This window comes from Crocodylus porosus, unplaced genomic scaffold (genome assembly GCF_001723895.1).
Source record: "Crocodylus porosus isolate Cpor-Errol unplaced genomic scaffold, CroPor_comp1, whole genome shotgun sequence".
Lineage (NCBI taxonomy): Eukaryota > Metazoa > Chordata > Crocodylia > Crocodylidae > Crocodylus > Crocodylus porosus.
This window is the reverse complement of record NW_017728933.1, coordinates 3,700,737-3,722,234: the sequence shown is the minus strand read 5'-3', so window position 1 is coordinate 3,722,234 and position 21,498 is coordinate 3,700,737. Positions and strand designations below refer to the sequence as shown.

At 55.7% G+C, this 21,498-nt stretch overlaps 1 protein-coding gene across 2 annotated transcripts; it reads left to right on the top strand.

Annotated features, from left to right (window-relative positions):
- The first annotated feature begins 4,903 nt into the window (after window positions 1-4,903).
- Window positions 4,904-21,292, top strand: BOLA3 (bolA family member 3). 2 transcript variants are annotated; one of them, XM_019545985.1, is made up of 4 exons: window positions 4,908-4,987; window positions 5,430-5,556; window positions 19,259-19,347; window positions 20,966-21,182. In XM_019545985.1, exons 1-4 carry the CDS (start codon window positions 4,940-4,942, stop codon window positions 21,029-21,031), a joined length of 330 nt encoding a protein of 109 aa, XP_019401530.1. In that variant the 5' UTR covers window positions 4,908-4,939; the 3' UTR covers window positions 21,032-21,182. The 2 variants fall into 2 exon arrangements, with proteins under 2 accessions (XP_019401531.1, XP_019401530.1); XM_019545986.1 differs by lacking the exon at window positions 19,259-19,347 and having other exon boundaries at window positions 4,904-4,987; window positions 20,966-21,292.
- The last annotated feature ends 206 nt before the right edge of the window (window positions 21,293-21,498 follow it).

Here is a 21,498-nt window from a genome sequence, read left to right as displayed (position 1 = left end):
GTGTGTGTGTGCGCGCGCGCGCGCGCAGGCAGGGGCAGAGTGCAGTGGCATAGGGAGTGCACGTGGGCGCATGTACGCTCCCTGAGATTGGCCATGCCCACCCTGAGAGAAGCGCCAGCCCAGCATAGCAGGCACAGGCAGGTAGGTGAGGTTTCTTCTTGGGGAGGGGGTGGGGAATCAAGACCTGCCACAGTACAGAAGGGAGTGGGATAGGGGCAGGGGAGAAACATTCACCTCCGCCCCTGCTCCACTCCATGTTGCACTATGGGGATTGTCCCGTGACCTGGCCTGGCTGGGCTAAATCGTGGGGCAGTTGGAGCCCGGTGGCTTCTGCCACTGCATGCACTGCAGATGAGCTGGGGGAGGGGTGGCACGTTCCCCCAACTCCTTGGCTCCAAAACGCTGTGGCCCTAGATGAACCTCTGGGCTCTGATTGCCCCACGACCCAGCCTGGTCAGGACCTCATTCATGGTGAATGGAGCCCTGCTTGGGTGGGTCATGGAACAAGCAGAGCCTGGCAGCTCCTGCAGAGTCACAGTGCTGGGGAGCCAAGCGGGGGACATGTGGACTCCTCCAATCTTTGCATGGGGCAAGGGTGGGCTGCAGCTGTGTAGTGAGCTGGGACCTGCCTGGTCCTCACCTCGCTGCAGCCTTTGAAAGTGGTGCAGCACAACACCATGTGCCTCGCTACCCAGCCCACCCGGTGGTGAGACACACATGGCACTGCACTGCTTTCAAAGGCTGCAGCGAGGTGCAGAGGGCTGGAGGCAGAGCCCATGTTGCCTCGCAGCTGCAGCCTGCCCTGCCCCATGCAAAGATTGGAGGCGGGGGGCACTTGCCCCCTTGACTCCCCGGTGCCATGACTCTGCAGGAGCCACTGGGGATAACTTAGGTGGGGCGGAGGTCCTGGAAGCTCTGTCTCTTTTGGCCCAGTGGTGCAGCCAGTGCTGGCCCTGTTCCAGCTCTAGACCCCCCTGGGCAGTGTAAGGCCAGGGCTGAACCAGGGCCGGTATGGGGAGGCAGCTAGGGCCAGTGCAGGCCTGGGGGGCAGTGGACACTGGTGCTGGGCAATGACCCCTGGCGTGGGGAAAGGAGCACTTGCATTGGTGAAGTGGACCCTGGCTCTGAGCCCAAGCTCTGCCCGGTGCCAGCCCCAGCCTCGCTCTCTCCCCACATGGCCCTTTCCCCTCCCCCTGCCCCCACAGAGTTTCACTCAGCCTCCCCCGCAAATTTTTTCCCTCTCTGTCCCCGGCACCCCGGTCGGCTGCTGATGCCCTCCCCAGCATTAGGAAGCACCAGTCACCCATGGCAGAGTGTGTGTGTGTGTTTGTAGGGCAAACTCCACATGTACACCCCACCATACACATGCACCCACAGCCCCCTCGGTCGACAATAAACACAGACCCCCCACACCCACACCTCCTCACATAGCCCAGCCACCCTCCCCCCATACACATGCCCCTACAAACCCCATACCGACCCACATCCCATACACCCATCCTCCACAACATACAAGCATAAGACTTCATTTTAAGCTGTTGTGAGATCACCTCTATGTGCACCACACAAACACATGTAAACCTGGGAAAAAATATTTTGTAAAGTCAAATTAATGAATGTTGTAGACGTTCATTTTTTAGAATATAATTTGGTATTTTTCTGGTCCTGAGATGGAAAAATCCCTTGCGGAGGTAAGCGAAGGGACTTCCAGTGGCAAAGGTCAGGAGTTAGGAGTGGGACTTCTGGTCCAGGGGGTGATGCACCTATCAAGGGGCGGGGCTACCCATGCGGCCCTCAACAGCTTGCCAAAACTCAGTAAGCAGCCCTCTGCCCGAAATAATTGCCTACCTCAGTCATAGTGTGTCCCGTTTCTCAGCCCTGGGCGTTGTTACCTCTCCATTCGCAGACAGGGAAACCAAGGTAGAGAGGGGAAGAGAGTTGCCAAGGTCCTCATGTGGTCAAGTGAGTCTGTTGAATGCAGGAACCACTTTGCAGCTGCAGGGGCCCTGCTCCGTTTCTGTGGCCTGGGGTGTCGGTGGCAGGAGGAATGCACATGGCACTGTCCCATGATGCTGGCAGAGACGGAGCACGTTGCCCAAGACAGGTGCCTGCAGCTAAGCAATGGCCATGGTGATGGCTAAGTACTGGGCCAGACAAAGACCATCCAGGCGGCAGCCAGAGCTGTGGCTTTCCATCCCTGGCAGCAAGAATGAAATGGGAGCCATGAGGCACTGAGCATCCTGATGCAGCTGGGAGAAGGTATAGTGGAAACAGGTGAGTGAGCTGCATTTAACCACCCCAAAGACATGACTTCTGGGTGCACAAATAGGCCCCCTCCTGCTTAGAATGATCTTCAGTTCTCAAGCAGTGTCTCTGGGCCTGGGGGGAAGCCACGGGCATGAGATCAGAGCAGCATCCCATCCCACAATCCTGGGGGTGAGTTCCTCGAAGAGGCCACGTCCTAATGGGGCAGTGGGTGCCATGTTGAAGTGGTTTAGGAGGTCGCTGCAGAGCAAGTAGGCATCAGTGCTGCCTGGGGAGGATGAGCCTCTTGGCTCAGTATGGAGGTCTTGGTTTGTGGTAGCTTCCTGCATGCCTCTCATGTGAGTGACACGTGGTGTTGTGTGTTCACAGGTGATGTGTCCTCAGCACCTCATGTGCTGGCCCCTGCCCTGAATGCAGCCACATGGCATGGCTGACCCCAAGGTGAAGGCCATGTGGCACGGCATTCACCCAAGCTAGAAGCCATACATCTGGCCTGCTGAGACCTCCCACAGAGGTCGCAAGGTGCAAGCCAGGGGCAAGCGAAGAGTCTCTGGTCCCTGCTGCTCATCAAGCCCTGGAGGTGCTTCACAGGGAGGCCTTAACCACATGTAGCTGCTGGGCTCTTGGAGGCTGGGTCTCCCCAGCCAGGGTTGGGCCCAGGGCTGTCCTTGTGGTGCCAGCAAAGCCCAGGCCCTTCTGTGTGGGAAACCTTGGCACCAATGGATAGGATGAAGCCTTATGCAGTTCTTGCCAGCCCTGCTTTTCTGTGTCCTTTCCTGTCGTTGGTGCCTGCTTGGGTCCAGGGCCATCTCCCCTCATGCTGCTGATACCTGTGTCAGGGGCATTTGAAGCCTCCGTCCGAGGCTCTGGGGTGCAGCCCAGGCTGGGGCTGGCGATGGGGCTGTGCCAACGCTTCTGCTAGGACCAAAGCTGAAGGGTCCTGGCTAGAGGGTCTTGCCCCTCTGCTCAGGCTCAGATCATTGCTGCACTGGGGGCAGGAAGAGATTTCCACTGGTCTAGACTGGAGGGTTTTACCTTCCTCTGCTGTGGGGGCACGGTCTGGGCCTGGGGTCCCTGGAGCATCTATTGATCTCCTGCAGCCACAGGACAGCAGCTGCTGTGATCCCCCACTTGCCTTGGGGCAGGGGCAGGGGCAGGGGTGAGGTCTGGTACTGTGTCAGGGCTGAGTTGGTGCCTTTGCTCAGAGATTGGACAATGGATGCATCAGGGCTGGTTTGGCCAGGGCTGATCCTGCCTCAGGCAGGGCTTGGACTAGCTGTGACTTCTGGTGTCACTTCCAGCGCCCAGCACCACAGCAGGGTGATTCTGTGGGGCAAACAGTCTGCACTGGAGTAAGTGGGAAAGTATTTGGAGCTGGGTGTGAACTTAGAGTTGGAGATGAGACCCTCCCATTTGAGAATGGCAGCAGGAAAATCCTCCTGCTTCCCAGTGCCCCTCACTCACCCACCACCAGTGGTGCTCCTCACTCCTGATGTGCAGCCCCCACAGTGTTTGGGCAGTGCCCCTCATTCCTGCGTTGTGCCTCCACAGTTACTGACGAAGCGTGGGTGCCCTGTTTGTCCCCAGTGCCCTGTGGTGGCCCCACAAGTGATGCCAGGAGAGCTGGGAGGTGGTGTCACATCCGAATGCCACTGTAGGCTGTTCGGGCCTCTCCCCTGCCCTCAGGGAGTGCTAGATCCTGCCCGAGCACCTGGGGCAGGGGAGCTTGGCCTCCAGTGCCAATGTCTTGCCTGGTGCTGAGCGCAGCAGTCCAGGGGGATGGATGTCTGGACCCAAGTGTCTGTGGGGACCTGATGTGTTGTGGGCATGGGCCCAGACCCGAAGTGCAGCTGCATTGCGCCCTGAGCAGCTGGAGACCTCAGCCTAGGTCTGTGGGTGGCCCCTGCAAGTTGCTGGGGACTGAGATGCTTTGTGATCCAGACGCTAGGAGTTGTCCTAGGAGTCGCAGGAAAGCTGGGCTAGAAGCTGCTTTGAGATGCATCCAGCCCAGCCCCGGCTTCAAGCGGGCTCAGCCCCCACTGAACCCTGTGGGCAACAGCTGGCAGCGCTTGGCACCAGGCCATGCCCCCACCGCCCAGGTGACCCGGCCAGAAACCAGCCTTTGAGCTGCTCCTTTCCCAGCCCCAACGCTATGGCGGGCCGGCTCCGGCGGTCTCGTACCTCTGCCCATGTGGCTGCCTTACGTTGGCGGCACCTGAGCCGCCACGCACGCCATGTATGTAATGTGTGCAGGGAGCCTACGAGGCTTCTCGGGATGACATCACAACTCGGCGCATGTGGCTGTCTCCCATTCATTACACACCAGAGCCACCGTGCGCCATGTAGGTAATGCGTGCCGGGGACCTGAGAGGCTTTTGGAAGTGGGATCACGACTCCATACAAGCGGCCAGCCACTGTGTGCGCCATGAGCGTAGGCCAGCGACACGCAGAGGCATGTCCATTGTGCGCCGCGTACGTAACGGGTGTGGCCTGGACCCTTCCCGTCGCTTGGGGTCCGGGGGCCGGACGGCGCAGGTACCCGGGGCGGCCGCAGGGCGCGCCCCGTCCCGCCCCGCCCCGCCGCCAGGGGCGCTAGAGCCCCGCCTCCCGCGTGTGGTATCCCGGCTCTCCCGCTGACGTAATCACCCCGCACCGGAAGGGGCTGCGGGCGGACATGGCGGCGGCCGCGCTCGGCGCGGGGTTGCTGCGGGGCAGCAGCCGGGTACGGCGGGGGGTGGGGTCTCGGGTGCGGGTCCCCGCTTGTGCCTAGGGTGCCCTCTCTTAGCTGGGGAAGACTGTCGCTGGATTGCTTAGCAACCGCGGCGCCCTCCTGCAGGTGCTGTACCGCGCATGCGGGCGCTTGGAGTTCGGCCAATGGTAGCGGCGTCTGCAGGTGGCATGCGGCACATGCGCGCTGGGCGCTGTTCGGCGCGGGCTGGGTATGCCACCTATGCTAGCGCGCCCCCTGCTGGCGGGACTCGGCGCATGCGCGCTGGGCGTTGCCCGGCCCAGGAAGCACGTGCTGCAGAGGGAGCTGCTAGGCAGTGGAGGCAGAAGGGCCCGGGCCTGGGGGCTCCTGCCCAGCATAGCAGGCCCCAATTCCACTCAGCTGCTGTGGCACTGATGCCCCCTGCCCACCTCATCCAGTGTCTCCTTACCCTCAGGCACTGCTCCTTTGTGCGCCTCAGTGCAGGGCACTAGCCTCGCAGACAGAAGGGGAGGCCCAGGTGATGCGGGTACTGCAGGAGAAGTTCCCCCAAGCCTGTGCCATCAAGGTGGTGGATATTTCCGGTAAGCGGAAGCCTTTGGGCTGGCTGCGTCTGGTGCATGGCGTTGTGGTGGCGGGTGTTGGGGGACAAGCGGAGCTAGCCAGGGCCTCCAGGTTTGCTTGCAGAGCAGCGTGGTGGAGGAGGCAAGTGCATGGAGCCTGAGGTGTGGTGCTGGGGGCTGGTATCTCCCTTTGTGGACTGTTGAAGATGCATGGATCTTTCCTGGGAATGGTCAGTGCCTGGATGAGGCTGTAGGTTCCATAACTGTCGGCAAGTAAAAAAAACCCTAGGGTTCTGAATTAGCCTAAGGGATTGACACAGCACCCCATTCGATGAGTAACAGAAAGGCTTTTATTTACTATAAATATTCAAGGTCAAATGAGCTCAAACCAAAGCAGAGTTCAGTAGTTAGTTATAAGGTGATGATTTCTCACCAAACAGGTGACAACAGAGACAGTCTATGTCTTCCAGCTGTCCTAGCTAGGATAGCTGTCCTACTCCCTGCTGGGGCTCTGCAGCCATGCATTGTGGCCCCAAGCCCTACCTGGGGCTCATGGGAAAATGGCAAAATCTGTGGGTTTCTCTGGTAAAATGAGAAATTCGCATTTGCTTCCAGTTAAAGGTAAAATCCACAATTTACTCTGTTTTTCTGTGGAGAATGGAATACCGAGATCCCTGGGTATTGGAAAGTTCCAGTTTGAATGAATTGCCTTCCTCTGTGACGAGAGGTTATCCATTTCTACTAAGTTTGGTACATACCAAAAAACTGATTAATAACCAGGAAAAACACCAGGTTTTGGGGAGTGTCCTTGGAAAATCATGGGATCCACGAGTCAAAACATAAATAAATCAGGAGGAGACATCTATCACATATGGAGAATGGCTCTTTCTGTACATAACTTGAGTTAATTGCAGGAGAAATATTTACCATACTAATTAATTAAGGATAAACATTTAATACAGTTACATACTAGACAACTAGGAGCCTGCTTGAAATCATGAATGTAGTAAGATAAGCTAGAAGGGATACCTCATTGTTTCTTCTCAGATGGCCTAGCTGTGAACTTGCATCCTCTTGCACTATTCAGTTAGCATCAGTATTTTGGATTTTAACTTCTTGTCAGTAGGCCCCAGCTTAGCATGAATTTCAGAGTCGTCACTAGCATCTTGTGTCACTTAGTGTCAGAGGGTGGACTCTGTGGGGAGTAGGGTGTAGCCATAATCTCCCCCTCACCTCACTTGCATTGCAGCTTCCAGCCATCAGAGGTGTAGAGGGGGCTGCCTCCGAGTCTGCCCCCTAAGTTGCCTTCCTTGTAGCAACCAGTGGCCCTCTTCTGTGTGAATTTGGCTGGTTCCTCCTTTAATCAGGGCCAAGTACGAGTGCATGCAGTACTGGGTGACGAGGAGGTCTGCAACATAATGGTTTGGTGCATGGGAAAGAGCTTTTTTGAGGCAGTTCTAAATGTGGCACTTAAGAGTTAAATGTAGCCCCTGGCTTTGATATTGCATGGCACTGAAATTAAGCAACTGGTAGTAATGTACTGTACTCCATTTAATGGAGTCTAGAGATCTATACTAGTCTCCTTCAAGAGCCCATTTCCTAGGCGGAAGAGTCCTCACTTGTGTAAGCTCTCAGTGTACAAAAGGTCTACCGTTCTCCTGATCATCCTGGCTGGTCTTCTCAGTCCCCTTCCTAGCTCTTCTATCTTGCTGTAGCAGTGCGACAACCTGAATGGTGAACAGTGCTCAATGGGTGTCTCTCCTCTGGCTTTCAGATAGGTTGTAGTTTTAACTGGGGAATTGCCTTTTTGACTGAGGCTTCATCCCAAGTTGATGTAGTAAGCCAGCTGTTGTTGATGGCGCCAAGATCTCATCTTTGCATGGAAAAAGAGAACATAGAGCCTGTCAGCAGGACGTGGATGAATTGCCTTAGGTTTTCCCATGTACATTGCTTTGCACATAATGATACTGAACATCATCTGTCCTTGTGGCGGCCATTGGCTTGAATGTGCAAAATCCTTCTTTGTGCCCATTGGATGGTTTGTGGGATGTGCCCTCAGTAAGTCTTTGCAGTCTACCTCGATTTACTGTTCTGAATTTTTTGGATCAGTTAGACTATGTTATGCTGTGGTTGTATTAACACAGATCCCTGGGGGACCCTGGACTGGCCCATTAGTTGTCATTCCTGGTTTTTTATCCTTTAGCCCAACATCTCCATTTCTGCTACCACCTCGGCTGCTGCCCCACTGCACATCGGTTCTACTGACCGGTGCCCTGGGAGGAGCAGCTCTGGTGAAGGAACAACCCTAACCTCTTCTGTAACAGATGAACGCAGACTGCTGTCTTAGTTTCTCAGCATTGGTGGTATCCTTCTGCATTGATCCCTCAATGCCTTGATTTTATCCCATTAGATAACCGTGGTCCAGCTGACCCTTAGGATGACTTCTTGCATGCAGCAGACCTAGAACTGATGTGGGTATGTTGTTAGTCTCTAGCAAGCGTCTCCTTTGCCTCTCTTGTAGCTCTGTGCTCGTCAGGGTTCCCAGCGCCTTGCCTGAGGTGAGCGTCTTTCCTTACATGCTTCATTTTGATCTAACGTGCTATTTCAATGAAGTGTTTTTCCTTGGCCTAGCCTCCGTAGCCTGGCATGGGACCAGGATGGCTGGTATGTGGCATGCTTTCTGTCTAGGTGTGTGACATGTGGTGGGCGTTTCCCAGGCGTCTCCCGTGTGGAGTGACTAAGCAGGCCAGGTCATAACTGTCCTTGGTGCTTCTCAGGACTGCTTTCCCAGAGGTCCACTCAGATTTGTGTAGGTGCTGGGGCCGTTTGCATTCGGTCTCTTGTTCTGGAAGAAGGGTAAAGGCAGTGACACAGTGCCTGTCACAGAATGGCTCTGCAGCAGTGACCCTTTGTACCAAATCTTGTGCCCTGCCTAGGCCTGCATTATACCTGGCCTTTTGGGTAGCAGGTAGCTGGAATAAGGCCTTGAGAGAGTGGTCAGTTATGGGGCCCAGGAAAGTTGCCTCTGCCTCCTGCCCTATACTGCAAGGTACCCAGGCAGCATGAGGATGAACAGAATTGTGCAGCATGATAGCAGCGTCTGCTCTTGCAGCATTTCTCTGTTCCAGGGGCATTTCTAGTTTGCTTCTGCCATCCAGGGCTGGTGGCTCATGGTCCAGGCCAGAGGCTGGTGCCTGAGGTCCTTGCCACATGTTTTATTTTGGACATGCCCCGTACATAGCCCCAGCCAGTGCCAGGACTTTCTGGTTACCCTGCCTTTGGCTGTGGCCAGAGTGCCCATCTACCAGACTAGGAAAAATCATGGGCAACTGTGCAGCTGCCTCACTTTGTCTCATTTGTGCACGTCTCCCAGCTGAGTTTTACTGGGTGCTGTCCAGTGGCTCCTTGAATACATTTGAGAGTCAACGGGTGAGCACCTCACTTCTGCTCCTGATTCTTCTTGCGCTGTCCCAGAGTTTTACTCTGATGTATTTAATGGCCTTCCTCTAATGAAGGCAGGCTTATAGTTTCCCAGAGGATCAAGGTTACTGTCTGTGAGTAGCAAATAAGCCCATTGCACCTAGTATCGGAGTGCAGGTGCAGAGGGGGAGGATGAATGGGGCCTGTCCAGGATTTTCCCCACTCTGCTCTTCTCCCGTGGTAGCTTCCAGTCACTGGAGGTTTTGAAGGGTCAAAATCGCTGGTGTCCCCCGATGTACCATGGTCTGAATGCTGTTGACTTTCTTCTGCGCGATTCTGCCCCATCGCCTTTTGAACTGGTTTTAAATGTGGGTCCGCCCAGCATTGTGTTGCGATGAGGGCCACAGGGTGATTGTGTACTGTTTGGAAAAGAGTTCCCATGAGTTTGTTTTCCCCTGCTAGGTGGCAACTTTAAACCTAAGTCCCTGGGTTCTAGTCTGGTGAGGGAGGCACCCGAGAGGCATTTTGTGTAGGCTGGGGACTTAGACTGGGCTGTGCCTCTGCTCCTCCTGCGAACAAAGCTGGAAGTTCCTAGCTAGAGGGTCTTACCCTCTGTTCAGGGTCAGACTGATCCCCCAATTTGGGGTCAGGAAGGAATTTCACCCCCTGGTCAGATTGATAGGGACCGCTGGGGAGGGGGTTGCCTTCCTCTGTAGCTGGGAGTGTGACCCCGCTTCCTGAGATCTCTTAATTGTATGTGTTTGCCTTTAGCAGCTGTCTCCCACAAATTGTGGCCAGCTCATTTAACTGTAGGACTTACTGCCTGAGTTGTGGCTCATGTGAGCTTGACCTTTGCCTGATAAGTGGAGCCTTTTTTCTTGGGTAGCCTCCCTACTGTGCTGTGGGCCCAGCCTGGCTTCTCATTTGGTGTGGGAGCCCTAACATCTCTTGGGTGTTGGCTGCTGTGTTGGTCAGGTCAGGGTGTTGGCTGCTGTGGTTCCCCAGCTTTCCCCGTGGCAGGTTCGGGTGTGATGTTTGTGGTGTGTCAGGGCTGACGGTAGTCTTATGGAGAGTTTAGATGATGGATATGTCTGAGATGGTCTGGATGGGACTGATCCTGCCTCAGGCAGGGGGTTGGACTACAGGTGACCTCTGGAGGTCCCTTCCAGCCCCACTTCTCTCTGACTCTGTGAATTTGTGCCTGGTCCCAAGGTTGCCGTTGCTGTCCCTAGCTGTCTCCCTGTCACTGAGGGAGGTTCCTAGTTTTTCCATCTACCTAGCTTCCCCTCTCCCCCTTCTGTCTGTATAGCTGATAGGCAGGTCTCACCTAGTGTTGAAGCATGGATGCTGAGGGGGAGGGTGAATGAGGCCTCCTGAGATTCTCCCACCCCCTGCTCCCCTTGCCCAGCAGCTGGTAGCTGTCAGAGGAGGTTTGACTCGCTGGTTCCTCCCCGAGTCAGTATGGAGCAAGGGCCCTATCTGGTCCTCCTGTGAAGTAGGTCAAGCTGTGGGTCTGCGTGGTGGTTTTGAGGTCCGCAAGGTCAATGTGTGCTAGGTGGAACAGTGCTTCCCCTTGTTAGGTGTCGAACAGCTGCCTAATAGGGAAATGGAGGTGCCTTACAGCTAGCGCTTTGAGAGGCAGAGAGATAGAAATCCCTCTGCTCTGCTGTGGCTAGTGCTTCTAGATCCTTGGCAAGGGCTCAGAGCTCAGAAACGTATGCGGTGGTGTCGGTGGGGCTGCCAGCAATGTTGACAGATGGATGTCGCTCGTAGTCGAGTGCACGTGTGTTGTGACTGGTGCTTGGTGAGGAGCAGAGGCTCCTGGTGCAGTGTCCACAGTGCCTCTGAGGCCTCTTTGGTGTGTGGTAACTGTGGATGCGGGAGCCCTCTGCACGTTGGTGTCATTGGACGGACGGCATGTTTCCCACGTGCGTTGCGTTCCATATACCCATGGGCATTTCCATCTTCCATGGCGTCGGCCATGTCCTCAGCAGTGCCCGCCCATCCTGTTCTGCCTGTGTTGCTCAGAACCATGTTGTGCCCCTGCAAACAGGGCCCTTCACACGGTGTCCTTTCCTGAGGGCCTGTGACCATGAACTGGCAGAGCAGCACAGCCTGTGGGATCACAGGGGTAACTTGCCTGTCATCTGGATGCTGACCGTTAGTACATGCTCCTAGCTGTTGAGCCAGTAGCTCAGGGTCCCAGAGGTCAGTGATGTTTCTGGGCAACAGGCTGCACAGACTCAGCATGGATCAGAGGTGGGTCAGTGGAAGGGCCTGGCTGCTGCTGCTGCCTCTTCCTACTGTGGTTTTTTTTTTCCTGCCGATGGCATCATTGAGCTATCTGGTAGCAGTGTAATGTGGAGTGGCACGAGCCCCTCTGAAGTGGCTCCCATGTGTGGAGGCTCCAAAGTCTCCTCTTGCCAGCCTGTGGGTTGTAGGACCGGGACTCGTGTTAGCCGATGTCTGGTCTGCATCGTGGCCTTTCCTGCTTTCCTTTGTTGATCCAGTTTCTTCCTTGAGAGGGGACCTGGGCAAAGGTTTCTTGGTGGTCCAGATGCAGTCGGTTGAGGAGAGCCCTCCCAAACCACCTGCTTGCCAAGAGCTTCAGAGCTCTGCTTAGTTACTGTGGCATGGCTTCGCATAGAGCAGCCATGGAGTGTCTCCTTGGGAAGTCCTGTGCATCTGTCTGGTCAGCCAGGCCTGTGCTTTATTTTTTGTATGGAGTTGCATGGCAGGGGGGGTGGACTCGGGGGCTGGCCATTCACCGGGCTCTTTCTGGAGCCCCTCCGTCTCTTGGTGTGGCGGCTGTGTGGGGAGGTAACTTGGTTACTGCAGGAAGTCATGTTGCAATACCAGGTTTTTGCTCCTTTAGGGTTCTGGGGTCAGTGCCATCCAGGCCTGGTGATGTGTTCTGGTGTAGCCCTTCTGTTCTCTTTGAAACCTCATCTCCTGCTGAGGTGGGTCTGTGGCGGTGAGTGCCTACCCCAGGAGGAGCGGGTGTAACGAGGGAATGGCCCTAACAGGTTTCTGCAGGAAGACCAATGCAGAATCTCTCTTAGTTCCTCCTTTGGTTGCACTCCTTTTCTGTCCTGAGTGTGCAGCAGTGCACCCGACTGCTTGCCCGGCTCTCAGGGTGCAGTGCAGTTAGAGCTGCTCTTAGTGTTTGCCTGTAGCAGCTGTCTCCCCCAAATTGTGGTCAGCTCATTTAACTGCAGGACTTACTGCCTGAGTTGTGGCTCATGTGAGCTTGACCTTTGCCTGATAAGTGGAGCCTTTTTTCTCGGGCAGCCTCCCTACTGTGCTGTGGGCCCAGCCTGGCTTCTCGTTTGGTGTGGGAGCCCTGGTGTAGCTGTGAAGGTCTAGGAGCACTGTGAGGAGCAAGGACAGTTAGGAGTGATTTATTTTTTGGATGAAGCCTGTGGTTGAGGTAGAACTAGGCAAGCCTTTGGATGCATTCCTGAATCCTACATTTGGTTTAGTAAAAGGGTGGAAACAAATGTTGCATTGGTGCTGGCACAGCAAGGTTTGGGGTGACATGGAGGCCAAGGAAATTGTGCTCCTTGGTGCACCACAAATGCCCGCAGTCTTTCGGCAGGATATAGTCGGTCTCCATTTCTGGAGGGACAGAGCAGCTGTCCTGGAGCTGCCTGTGCTGTCTGGCTTCCTAGGGAGCGGCTGTCTGGCTTTGCTTTTGTACACTGACCTGGCCCACGCGGTCTTTCAGGTGCATTTGCAGGTGGGGAGCCCTGGCCTTTTCTCCCAGATGTGCCATTTCCTGCGTGCATCTCTGCAAGTGAGGAATTGGTACTTTCCCTACCTATGGACGCCTGCCTTGGGGAATCCCCGGGTGCACCTTTGCAGCGGGGAATGTATTGCCCATGGCCCACAGGGTTAGGCCCCTGTCCAGTGTGGGCTAACAGGGATTCCAGCAGAGTGGATTGGCAGTGCCAGGACACATTCCCCCACAGCTGAGCATCCTCATCTGGCGGTGTCTCTTGATACCTCCTCCAGAATCTCTGCCTCTTGCAGCCTTGGTGGGGTGCTCTCTGTCTGTGTGGCGGGCATTTCCTGGGTCGGTCCAGGGTGCCGTTCATCGGGACTTCCCATGCTCCTTTTATTGTACATGGTGTGCCTATGAAGCACCACCAAGCCCCAGGGTGAGCCTCCTCCTGGGCCAGACCAAGGTATGCAGTGGCTGAGGGGATCCAGGGCAGTGGTGGGGCTGTGTTCCCCCCACTCCCCTGTGTGCACCTCCAGGCAGAGTTTTCCTGGGCAGCATACAAAGGTTCCTGGGGTGCGTGTCGGGGCAGTGGGCGCTGGCCAGTGTTCTCGGATCCATGTGTTGTTGTGGCGTCTGGGGTGCCTGTGTCTGGCCAGCTCACTTCCTGGAGCACACCTGCAAGCCTGAGGTAACTGCTGCTACCACCTAGGCCCTGGTCTTTCTTAGGGCTCTGTGCAGCCTGGGGTACACAGACTCTGCAGACCTTGGGGGTGCTTAGCCCACCATGGTATTTTGGGGTGCTTCTTTTAGCCTGAAGTATTCACAAGTAGCCTCCTGTACAGGAGGAAAGTAAAAAGCTATGTGCACCATAGCTAGCCAGGCGAAGGGGGCTTTAAAAGCTAGTCTCATTCACATAAACATGTTCAGCAAGGTGTGCTGTAACAGATAGCTTTATTGACGAAAGAGTGAGGAAGGAATCCAAAACAAGGGAAAATTGAAAGAAAACCTACCTGAGCAAAGCAGAATGGGCTTGTTGGCCCTTTTGATACATGGATAGTTCATTTAATCCTAAATTAATGGCTTAATTTCAGGTAAGTTACTCACATGTTCATCCAGAGATGGATGGAGCTCTGGAGGCCTGTTGCTTGTTTCAGTGTCCCGAAATGACTTCTACCTCCAAAACGGAGTGACCCCTTTTAAAGCTTTTGTGACCTTATCACTAAGTCCCAACCAGAAACAGGCAGTATTGGATGCAGACCAGCAGTCCTCAGGTAGAGAGACCAGGTTGTTCTGTGAGAAAAGGAAGAGCGAGCAGCTCCCCCTCCCTGTGGAGTTGTCACACCCCAGTCACCCAGCTTGACCAGGTGGATCCAGCAGCCAGTTTGAAAGAGGGGGCTGGGCAGACTCAGAGCAGGAAGGCAGACGAAAAGGACAACTTCTTCACAAGGGCCACCCAGTGATGGAGTGGCACGAGGACAAGAGTCTCTGTGTTAGATGTGAAATGGCTAAGTGAGACCTAAGAAACGGTAGTGCAAGAGCAATCCTGTAGCCGTGATGGTCCAGAAATGATGCAGGAGGCAAGGAAAGTTCTTGCTTTTGGCATCCTTTGTGGACCGCTACAACACCAATCTTACACTACCTAATAGGTGGTTGTTGAGTCTTGTGGGTCTGCTGTCTTGAGAAAGGGAGAGAGAGAAATCCCTGGGTGCTGTCTCTGTGACGCACAGTAATTCACTGCCTGTATCTTATCCCTTTCCAAGTGGTCATTATCAAGGACAGAGAACCTTAGCCTACATCACCCCTCTGTGCCTGTGATCACCTGTATTGCTCCTCTGCATATTGCCTGTGGATTGTTATCCTTTGTCAGGTTTGGCTGGTTAAAATATGTGCTGTGAGTGGCAAGGCTGCGGGAAAGATGTCTGGAGACATGTCACGAGTAGTAGCATGGTTATCACAGAGTGAAGAGGGGAGGCTTTTAGGGACTTGTGACTCTGAGGTCACTTTCCTGTTGTAGCCTTTTGTAAGTCTGAAGCTGTTCGAGGGTTGGGTGTTCTAGAGATGCTTGTGGTGGCCTGATTCTAGGTTGACTAAGAGAGGAACAGGTGAATGATGTGCTCAGGTGAGAGACTGTCACAAGGTGTGAACTATTTTAGACAGCTCGGGGCAGGCGCAGTGAAGAAACTAGTGTAAAAGTGGCCTGGCTGTCTTGAGTACCTTGAGGGGCTTGATGATAGGCCAAGCTAACAGTAAGCAAAGATGAAGCCTTTATAGGCAATAAGAATAGATGGATGGCTAATAATTCCAGTAGCACCTCTTAGGAACATTGTAATATAAGTTTCTACCTTATTTGGTCAGCTTTTTAATATTGTAGCCAAGCAGTAGAGTCTAAAAACGTAGACTCCCCTGGGATTTTTGCTCTTCAATCCTGAACTGCAGTTCTTGTTCAACTGCCAGCTTGCCAGGATACCCACTCAGGGCTGTGTAGTTGCTCGGTTTGCAAAACCTGGGTAGGAAGGTGCTTTCCCTAACAGGCTGGCCACCTGTTAGAGGCTTTCTAAGACTTCAGGACTCAGAAGTGTTAAAATTAAGTTGCTTTTTTCCCTGGTGCCTGGCTGAGGCCTGGTGGTATGCCAGTCCAAGCCCTCCCCGCCTAATGCTGCTTAAGCCCCTGCTGTCTGGGCTGAATCCTATAGTTTTGTTGGCTTAATGGAGCTGGCAGGCAGCGTAGGTTGGATGGTGGCTGGGAGTTCCCTGGGTCTGCTTTGGAGCCCATCCTGATGATTGGGGGTGTGGTGCAGGGACTGTGTGTAGGGATCAGGTGCCTCCTGGAGGGAGTAGGTCTCCAATCTCAATGTGTTGCTCCCACAGTATGCGTGGGGTGGACGTCAGCGAGGTGCGGTGTTGCGGTGCGGTGGCCAGCCTGCAGCACATGTGTGACAGCTGGGGTAGGAACAGGCAGGCAAATTGGGCAGGGAGCGGAAAGCAGAACAGGAGATTGTGGAGGCAGCACAAGGAAGGAAGCAGAAAGTGGAGCAGCAGGTTGGGCAGGAGAAGGGAAGCAGAGTGGAAGTTGTGGGGGGGTATGGGGCTAATTTGTGGCATGTCCACCACAAAAGGTTTGCCTGCTGCTGTGGCTGATCCATTTTGTGGCAGAGCTGCCACCTGAATGTGGATTGTGTCTAGGGACTGGTGCCCTGGGAGGAGTGGCTCGGGTGAGGGATTGGCCGTAACTTCTGCCTGCGTTGAAGGCTAATGTAGAGATCTCCTAGGTCCTGGTTGACGGCGATCTCCTCCATTGGAGCTCCATTTATTCCCCAGTTTTCCAGTGGTGCAAGTGCCTCATTGCCAGGCCTTGTGCCTGTCATCCAGGTAGAGTGACCTGTCCTGCTAGTCTCTAGCAAGTGTCTCCCCAAAACCCCATGTCTCTTGTTCTCACATGGGTTTCTTGTGAGTTGCCAGACTGGAGTTGCGTGCCTACACTTGGTGGGGTCCCGACCTCCATGTGATAAATGAACCAGCTTTCCTGGGCTGCCCGCCTGGCAGCACAGGGGCTGGGTTGTGGCTCCGACAGTGTGGGCCACGTGTGACAGGTCAGGATTGTTGTGGGCATTGTTGTTTCATGAGTTCCATTGATGGCAGGGCCGGACTGATGTAAGCTCTGACGGAGCCAATCCATAAGGGGGCAAGTGTGACTTCTCTGCCAGCTCGGGGAGATGGCGGCTGGTGTCGGAAGGAGGCGTGTTCTTTCTGCCCCAGGCACTGGGTCTCAGAGAAGAGGTTGGCCACACAAAGCTTTACCTCCTCCAGTCTTTGTGGCATGGTGTATGTTGGCTGTGATGTGAGGCTTGTCCTTCCTCTGTCTCCAGCATGGTGTTCATTGGCCATTCCAGCAGTCCTGGCAAGGGGTTACCCTGCATCGGTGCACTTACAACATCTTTGTTGCTGGCAGTGTCCTGTGTGGCTCGGTGAAGGTCAGAGGTGCTGTGGCAGAGCGTCTCTGGTGTCCCAGAAGGACGTCCGATGTGGTGATATGGTAGTGGCTGTCCCGGAGCTGGTCTGTTCTCCTGTCGTGTTGGGGTACAGGCTTTGTGCTGGTAGGTGGCAGATCCAAGTGCTGGCGAGAGCGGTCCGTTTGTACGGTGCCTCGGAGTGTCTGTGCAGCGTCTGTGTGTCCTGGTGCAGGGTGGGTGGTATTCGGGTGATGTCAGGGTGAATGCAAGTGGCCAATTTGGTATTTGCGGCCTTGTGCCATTCCATTACTCTGTTGGAGTGAGGCTGCCCCTCTGGGCTGGAGGCTCATAGCATGCCCTGGGCGCTTGTGAGGTTTTGCCTTTCCTTTCCCCCGTGCCTTTTTTTTTAACACATTCTCTGTATGCAGCACAAGCAAAGCTTGTTTCCGTTGGCTGTGGGACCAGGCTTCTTTGTGATGTTGGAGCTGTCCTGGAGCTGAGAAGCACTAGGAAATACGGACAGGCCAGGGTTTCTGGGGGCCATACCATTTTAGGGGACCAGGAGTGTGGTGGGGACGGACCTAGTGAAGCCTTTGAATGCTGTGCATTGTGCAGCCACTGTGGCATTTGTCCCATAGGAGATGTCCCTCGGGGAAATCTTTGCCTCTGGCATTCTCTGTGGCCTGGTTTGCGTGCGAGTGTGGCAGGGTGTGGTAGGCCCTGCCTGTGTGGCTCTGGTATGGCCGTCCTCAGCTGGGTCCATGGTCTGGGTGGTGTTTCTCTGTGGTGCCCTTAGAATTTGGTTTTAATTGGCATATACAGCGTTGTAGACTAGAGGGCAAAGCTGGCGAGGCTTTGAGGCTTGGTGGTGCAGCACCTCTGTTTGCCAGTGTCCTGGTCAGATCTCTCGGCCAGGGACTGTGTGGTGGCTATGGCAGAGTGGTGCCGTATTGGTTTCCCTGTGTACCAAACTCCATGCGTAGCCCCCAAAGTCCTGAAAGCTTCCAGTCAACCTCTTCCTGGCCCTGGCCAAGCAGTCTGGCACCCAGTCTGGGAAAGAGGTGTTTGCCAGGGGAACTCGAGGGACTCTGCTGCAATGTGTTTAGTGGCTTCCCTAACTAGGTTAGTCATTTCCTGTCAAGCTTCTGTCTATCTGGATAGCCAAAAGCCCTGGGGGAGGGTGCCTGGGGCATGTCCAGAAGTGTGTGTCATCCATCCCCCTGGGCTGTCTGGCTCTGCTGCTTTGAGCTGTTAGAGGATTTGGAAAGGCCAAGTTGCTAGTTCCCCCCTGAGTCTGCCACAGCCAGTCTGTCAGGAGGGTCCTGTTTTGCATGCATATGGCCTCTCCCTTTGGGAATGGATGTCTCCGACAGATGTCTAGGGCACGGTGTAGGGACCAGGGTCCCAGGGCATCGTATGCAAGAGCTTCTGCAAAGTGGCTTTAGAGTGGTGACCTGCTGGTCCCAAAGGCAGTCCCCTAGTGCCACATGATAGAGAGAGAGAGAGACAATGAGAGATCCCTGGGGACTTCATGGCCGCTGTGTAATATACTGGTGACGTGTATCCTGCCTCGTCTGGAGCATGTCTGTCCTAGGCTGTACAGTCCTAGCCTTGGAAACCCCCCTGGATCCCTGATCAGTCTGAGTGTTGTGGTGTGGACCCTGTCCAGGTGTTCGGCAGCCTCTCAGGTTTGGCAGCCTTGTAGGCCTGTGATGATCTTGGTGGGCACCTGTGTAGGCATATGATAGATTCTGTGTGTTGTGGAGTCTGTCTGTGGGGGCTGATGCTGAATGGCAAAGTGAGGCTGGCAGGGAAATGTCCACTGTGAATGTGGTCCCGGTGCTAGGGAGGTGCAGGCAACTGGGGAGGCCCTCTGTGTGGGTACTTGCCTTGGGGGAACGGTCCCCAGGGCATCGCCTCGCAGTTGCCTCTAGTGCCCGTTGTCTGCCATGTTGTGGCCTGTTGCGGTCGGGGCTCTGGAGTGTTGCGCGTCCTCTGCTGACCCGGCCACCTCCCTATTTGTCCCTCTGCCCGGACGGGGCGGGAGCAGCTTGCAAAGTGGTGGCCCCTACACTAATCCACGTGGAATGGCATTGGGATGTAGTATCCAGTCTGGGACATGCCTGTTGATAGCCACTCTTTGTTGCCGATCTGGTAGCCCAGGAGTCTTGGAGCACTTTTATCTATCAAGAAGCCATGGGACCCGCTGCCTCTGGTTCCCTCTGTTGTTTTTGCTGCAGAGCTGTATTGTGGCATGGGGCAAGTGCCTGGCTGGGATGTGGCATGGCAGGGGACAAGGCTCTGGCTGTTGTATGCCATGGAGGTGCCCTCTCTAGGGGTGGGTCCAAGGGCTCTGTAGGCTGGGTGCAGCCCACGGGCCACAGGCGGCTGACCCCTGCATTAGCCTGTGTCTGGCAGAGACCGAGTGAATGCGGCCCACAGAGCACAGGGGCAAAGACGGGGATGAACGACTGGTTTGGGGTTTGTGGGCCATGTGCCATGTCATTGTGGGAGAGGGGAGCATGAGTTGGTTGCGGAGAGAGCGGGCGAGAGCAGGGTGTCTAGAGGGAGGTGCTTGGGACATCCTGGGTGTGAGACGTGACTGAGCTGGTGTGTCTCTGTCTTGCAGGGGGCTGTGGGGCCATGTATGAAATCCACATAGAGTCGAAGGAGTTCAAGGAGAAGAGAACTGTCCAGCAGCACCAAATGGTGAACCAGGTGAGGGGCCCGGTGGCACAGGGCAGGCGGCTCTGAGCCCACGCTAGATAAAACTGGGCAGGAAAGTGGTGTGTGGGAATGTCTGTGTTTCCCAGGCAGTGGGTGTGTGTAGGGCAGGGCTTTGGGGCAGGAGGCTGGATGCCAGCCGGGTAAGGGGCAGTGGAGAGGGTGAGTCAGAGTCCGCCCAAAATCTTGGGGTCTGAAAGGGGAGTGTCTTGTGTCAGGAGAAGAGGGCTCCGGCTGGCAGTGGGGGGCATACCTTGTCAGTGTGGGTCTCATCAGAGTCTGGGGCAGTTTGTGCTTCCCAGGAGAGGGGCGAATTTGCAGAGGTGTTGGTGCCATGCGGGGAGGGGGTGTCCTGCTGGGGAGTGATGCAAAGTCTCCCCACAGGGGAGGAAATGGTGTGCAGCCCTTAGCAGTGTTGTATATATAACGGAGAAGGCCTGGAGTAGCTCGGGCATGTGGCTTGGTGGGATGTTGCTGGGGGCTGCCTTGCCTGCGTCTCACGTTGGGGCGAGGGTTGTGAGAAGCACGGCTTGTGACTTGTTACATGGACAGGCCTGCAGCTGCTGGGCGACAAGACTGGGTTTGAGTGGCCTGAGGGAAGGGTGTGATCTGCCAGGGGTGTGCTGTGTGTGCGCGCACCAGCGAGCATGCCAGCTGTGTGGTGATGTCAGTGAAAGGAGCGTGCAGCGGTGCAATGGGATGGTTTATGGCAGGGTCTGTAGCAGAAATGTGAGCAGGGAGCGGCAGGCAGGGCACAGATGTGGGGAGGTGCTTGGGGTAAGGGGTGGCAGGGGGAGACTGCCATTGGGGTTTCCTGCTGGGCAGGGCCGGCCTTTTGTTATCAAGGCTGCTGGAGGGTAGGTCATCCTGTGGGGGTCTGGTTCCAGTTGGAGTTGGTTGCAGCTTGCCGTGGGCAGGCAGGCCTGGGGCTGTGGCTCTGGGCCCCACAGGTGCTGAGGAGCAGGGTGATGGTTTGGTTTGGTGTGGGTGTGCAAAGGACGGAGGAGCATGAGGCTTTGCTGATCTGCTGGGTGTGCAAGCGCAGGCTCTGCGGGGCAGCTGTGTGTGGAAGTGAGTTCCCATGGGGAGCTGCCAGGCATGTGGGAGTCAGTCATGTGTGAGCTGTGCCTGGTGTAGGGCGAAGCGGCAGCTGGGCAGAACAGAAGTGCCAGCCTAGGGACTCAGATGTGGTGCTGTGTAAAGTGGGTGCAGGGCAGGAGGGTTGTGTGTGGGAATGGGTGCCGGGGGTCAGACTGACCTGGTTGCGGCAAGGCATGTGCCAGAGGAGTGGGAAGCAGCAGTGTGGCCTGCAGAGCAGGGCATTTGGGGCCGGTCAGGTGGCCTGTGTAGGTTAGCTGTGGCTGTCTTTCAGGGGAAGGCCAGCAGGAGGCCTCTGGGCCAAGGTCAGGAGAGCTGAGTGGCACGGTGTGGTGTAGCCCTCCTCCAGGAGCAGGGAAAGCTGGTGGGGGGCAGAAGCCCGGGGTCGAGGTTGGCAATTGTGAGTCAGGCATGTGTCTTGGTGGAGGCAGTGTATGGTATACTGTAAGGGTGGTGGGAAGTGTGCGCGGGGCCCCCTGGGCTGTCCACAGGGGTGTCGTTTTTCCTTTTGTAGGCACTCAAGGAAGAGATCAAAGCGATGCATGGCCTGCGCATCTTCACCTCTGTCCCCAAGCACTGAAGAGGCAGCTGAGGGTAGAGCCTCGGGTTGCGGAGTTGTAGGAGAGGAACCTGGTAGCACGGGCCTGGAGAAGCGGACTGTGCCTGGGCCGCGTCGTCATCTGATTGCTGAGCGTCTTGGCGGAGGGTGCGTGCTCCCGGCAGCCTGCAGAGTGGGCTGCAGGCGCTGTCTGTTGGAGGAGGTCCTGCTGTGTGTTGGGGCATGTGCGCGGCCTCCAGCATGACTCCCCTGCCCCCTCCTTCCATAAAGTTGTGAAGCCAAGTTTGCAGTGTGTCTTTCTTGGGTGGCAGCGGCTGGGCTGTGTGCGGGAGCTGGGGCTGTGAGAGGGGTTTGGTCCCTTGCTTGGGGGGTCTGGAGGTGGCCCCAAAGGGGCGAAGGGAAATTGGGGAGTATGGCCTTGCCTGCCCCGGGTGTAGCTGAGGTGCCAGTGTCCTCACAGTCTATGTGAGGTGCTGTGATAGGGTTTC